The sequence below is a fragment of the Hyaena hyaena genome, unplaced genomic scaffold, assembly GCF_003009895.1.
Source record: "Hyaena hyaena isolate Hyena2069 unplaced genomic scaffold, ASM300989v1 scaffold_386, whole genome shotgun sequence".
Classification (NCBI taxonomy): domain Eukaryota; kingdom Metazoa; phylum Chordata; class Mammalia; order Carnivora; family Hyaenidae; genus Hyaena; species Hyaena hyaena.
Window position 1 is genome coordinate 958836 of NW_024081020.1, and position 4455 is coordinate 963290.

A 4455-nucleotide genomic window follows, 5' to 3' on the forward strand; every position below is an offset into this window, starting at 1 on the left:
TAGCTTCTCCATCGGGAGTGAGCCCCCGGCCTCCCGTGCCCACCACTGGGCCGAGAGCAGGCGGCTGTGTGCGGGCACCTAGCGGGTGCGGGGCGCCCCAGCGCGGCCGGCGGCATCATCCCGCCCTCCGACCTGGGGGGCGGTGGATTCGCCCTTGCGCGGGGCTGGACCAGCCGTGGCCACCCCGGGGCCTGGTGTGGCTGTGTCACGGCGCTTCTACTCCAGAGACCAACGCTGAGCCGAAGAGCTTCATCTGGTGGACAGGTCACCGCCCCCACCCCCCTGCCCCGCAAGAGCCTGGCCTGCCCCAGAGAGGCCCTCCGTGGGGAGGGACAAGTCCGTTTTCTCAGAAAGGCATGTGGGAGAACGTGACAAGGTTTTCCCCTCAAGTTTATATACCCTTAAAGGAGGTAACAACTTTCCTTAACTCCGCCGTAGAGCCAGTCCTCGAGGACAGGAGCCCGTCCCTGCTGAGCCGCTGCCCCTTGGGGACCTGGTTCCCGGCACCGCCCCTGCCTGGGCTCACCTGCAGCGGGGCCCTCTGCCATCCCCGTGGCTGCTCGCGTCTCCCCGGCCTCCCTGCCTCGGCTCCTTCGGGCCTCGCAACTCCCAGATCCTTCCGCAGAGGCAGAATAGCGCCCTGCCTGCCTGGCCAGCGTGTTAAACGGGTTCAAAGGAAGCTCTTTTCAAGCCCTCGCCGTGTGCACCCAGCTCTCAACATCCCCGAGGTCCAGTCTCTGGTCTTGCATCTGCCCTTCTTGGGCACCTCTGCCCCCACGCAGCCCACACCCACCCTGCCTCACACACGGCCTTCGCCTGCCCCTCCCGAGGCTGCCGCATCCAGCTGCTGACTCCCCTGGGACCCCTGGCTCTGCTCCACCACCTGCCAGGCGGGTCCTGAAGTGGCGGCCACCAGAGAAGAAGGTCACAGGCTCATCTCAAAAGAGGGAACAAGAAGACTGAAACTAACCTGGGAAATTTTTGTTTGTTTTTAACGTCGTAAGCCTGTGAAGACGAGAAAACGGCGGCATCGTTTCCACACGGGGACAGCTCGCTGCTGGCGCCCTGGATGCACGACGCAGCCGCCGGGAGCACCTCTCTCTGGTCACGGGAGGGGCTGCAGCCCCGGGGCCAGAGCGTGGCGGCTGCGGTGCAGCCAGGCTCCCTCCAGCCTCCTGCGCCGGGCGGCCTCCCTGCCTGCAGCTCCCCGCGGGCGCCACGTGCACCGGGCACCCAGGCCAGGCCCCGGTTTATTCCTTCCGGGTTTCTCAAGTGCAACAAAATGAAGCCGTACCAAAGTCTTCCCAACAAAAGAAATTCCCCAAATATGTTCACAATAACCTAAGATACAGAGATGGATGGTCAGGACGTATGTTAAAGTCAGGAAATATTAAAATATTGTAACGATAACTCATTCTTTAATAAAGCTCCGACGGCACAGCCTGTGCGCTGTAACGTAGGCCATCGGTGATGCCCTAAAGGGGGCACAGCACAGGGCCTGCGGTGACGCCAAGCCTAAACACACAATATAAATTCTGATTTCTCTTTGGATTCAGGTAAAAAATTACAAAATATTCTCTACCCCCAATTCTTACGTTACAAAAATGAAATAAAACCTCCGAAAGAGGTGGTTTTACAACGTGTTCGGCTGGGACACAGCACAGCCGCTCTCTGGATGCAGGTCCCGGCAGGCGGGGGGCCGCGGGCACTGCTCTCCGGGCGCCAGGCCCCGGGCGGAGGTCGGGGCTCTCCCCGGAGGCCTCCATCCGAGGCGCAGAGGTGGTCCCGGCGGGGCCCAGCCGCACGCGCTCCCGCGCCCCAAGCAGGTGACCGGCACGCGCTGCTCAGCACCCTCCTCCTCTCCGTTCTATGGCGGGCAGACGACAGTGTTTCACGTTAGGCTTCGCGTCCTTCTGCGGGTCTGCCTGGCGGGGCAAAGGGCAGACGTTCAGTGGAGGCCGCGACGGGCGCCAGGCGGTAGCTACGGGCCGCTAGCGGGACAGGCTACCTTCCGGCTGGCGCCGACACGCTTCAGGGGCCTCAGCACCGGGCCTCTCCTGTTCGCTCCCGGTCCGAGCACGGAGTGCAGCGCGGGGCTGGAGTACGTCCCTCCCGAGAGCTTCAGTTTGGGCAGTTCGGTCAGGCAGGCCGCTCCTCGTCGCGCCGGAAGGCCCTCCTCTCGCTTTAGGGACTGTTTCTTGAAACAGAACACAGGCCAGTTGAACACACAATGGGGTCCCCCTTATGGACACTGGAAATACGACAGGGGCTCTTTTGCGCGACTCTGGCCTCATCTAATTGGACCAAGAGGTACGACCACACGGTGCAGGTGACAGGGCTGCTCCCAGGGCCCAGCAGGGGGCGGCAGGGCCTCTGCACGGAGTCCTCAAGCCCAGCTGGCCGGTGACGGGGACGGCAGCGCTCCAGGGTCCCCAGTCCCCACCCTAACTCCCCGACAATGGGCACATCGCCTGTGGCCTTGCTTTTGTGTGGCTTGTATGCTAAGAATTTTTTTACACTTTTGAAGAGTTGAAAACAACTTCATGGCACATAACAATTACAGGAAATCCCAATCTCGGTGTCTGAAGTTCTAGTGGAACACGGCCCCACCGTCATCTACGGATCGGCTGTGGCACCAGAGGGAAGAGGGTGGTCGTGACAGGGCCTGACGGCCCACAAAGCTGGGAAGCCTTCCTACGTGGCCCCTGTAGACACGTGGGACCCTCAGTGGGGGCCGGCAGCAGTGACGCCGTCAGACAGAGGGCTGGCCAGGAGGGAGGGCCGGGCAGGGACCGCAGCTGGGAGTGAAATGAGGGAGGCTCAGGTGGGGGTCCGGGTTCGGGGCCTGAGCAGCTGAAGGAGGGCTGCGTCCACCCTTAAAGGGAAGGCGTGGGGGGAAAAGCAGGTTTGGGGGAAAGACCGGGAGGTTGGGTCTGAACAACCTGTCCTGTGAGCCACATGGGGGCGTCGGGCAGCAGTCTGGAATTTCAGAACCTCAGCTCCTAGTGTGTACAGACGTTCGGTAAATGGCGGGACAAGTGACAGGGGGCACAGTCCTCACGAAGCGCGGGGCCAGCCCGGAAGGTGGAAGGGGGGCGCCGGGCAGCCGGGGCCGTGTGGGGCCAAAGGAAGACAAGAGGGCGCTGCTGTTTCTACAGCAAACCATCTGGGCCCAGGCCGGTGCTCACCTGTGCCTGCTGCGCCCCTGCGGACGTGGGGGCGTCACTGGCTAGCAGGACACCTGGGCCAGCGTGGCCTCTCTGTGCCCCGTGCTAGAGGCAGAGCGCATGGACAGAGCACCTGGCACCCACGCATGGGAGACCCAGCTCGCCAGGCCTGCGCACACGGGGCGCCGCACCCGCCAGCCGGACGGAAAGGGCAGGCGTGGCCAGAGCCCGGCTCCCTGCCTCTGCCGAGGGCGGCGTCCTCTGAGGTGACACGGGCCACCTGAGGGCCTCCGTCCCAGCTACCAAGACCACTTCCAGCTCCCTGACATCACTTCGTACCTGTTTCCTGCCCTCCTTTGAAACCTGCCAGGCGTTACTGAGCAGGTCTGGAGCCACGGCGCATTCTGGAAAGACAGCCTTCCTGTGGCTGCCCAGGGCCTGCTTCTCAGCTGCCCTGCAGGAAGGAGAGGGCAGCGCTCCCCTGAGAACGTGCACGACCATTCGGCCTTGCCGCTACCGCTTCCACGTCAGCTGTTCTGGGAGCCTCTTCCCTCCTCTGAGGGCCGAGGGTTCGGTGCCTCGCGGGCCCTGCCGCCCCAGCAGGCCAGTCAGCCGGCACCCGCAGCTCGCACTGGCCGGAGCGCACGGGGCGGGGAATGAGATGCCCTCGGGCAGGTGCCAGATGCCAGCCCCTCCCAGCCCTATGCGGAGGTCCCCTTGCCGACGCTGACGGGCACCACCCCTCCCGGGGCCCGGGCCTCAGCCTCGAAGCAGCCACAGAACCCCCCATGGGCCCTGCCGTGGAGCCACTGAGGCCGCTCCAGAAAAGAGTGAGGCGGAAGTTCCAGGGCCCCTGAGTTCAGGACAGAGCTGTTCCCAGACCCACCTGCCCCCCGTGTGTCCCCCAGGTCTCCACAGCCAGCTCCCTCCCCCGGAAGGCCCCAGGAGCCCACCTCTGGTCCTGGAAGGAGGGGTGCTGCAGGGCCTGGTGGGCGGTGATTCTGTCGTCGGGGTCGTAGGCCACCATTGAGTGCAGGAGGGAGAGGCATTTCGAGGACAGAGTGGCTGTCAGGAGAGGTATTCCTGATCCCTTTTTAAAAGGAAAATCAAAACTCATAGCTCTCGACCTGTGAAAGCCCAACGATAATAAAGGATCATGCCGTTATTTAGAGCACCTGCCAACTCCTCACGACTCCACAGGGACCTGCAGGGAGAAGGGGGGGACCTGCAGGGAGAAGGGGGGAACCTGCAGGGAGGAGGAGGGGGGATCCTGCAGGGAGAAGGGGGG

General features: G+C 63.6%; 1 protein-coding gene across 8 annotated transcripts in view; it reads right to left on the reverse strand.

Annotated features, from left to right (window-relative positions):
• Positions 1 to 1396: 1396 nt before the first annotated feature.
• Positions 1397 to 4455, reverse strand: part of MOK (MOK protein kinase) — a 49740-nt gene continuing 46681 nt past the window's right edge. For 7 of the 8 annotated variants that reach the window (XM_039251212.1, XM_039251211.1, XM_039251213.1 and 4 more), the window contains 4 exons: positions 4121 to 4294; positions 3507 to 3621; positions 2009 to 2197; positions 1397 to 1925 (listed from right to left, as the gene is read on the reverse strand). In XM_039251212.1, the coding sequence (XP_039107143.1) occupies positions 1845 to 1925; positions 2009 to 2197; positions 3507 to 3621; positions 4121 to 4294 (559 nt within the window). In that variant the 3' untranslated portion in view covers positions 1397 to 1844. The remainder of the gene's footprint in view (positions 1926 to 2008; positions 2198 to 3506; positions 3622 to 4120; positions 4295 to 4455) is intronic. The other variant, XM_039251215.1, reaches the window with a different exon arrangement.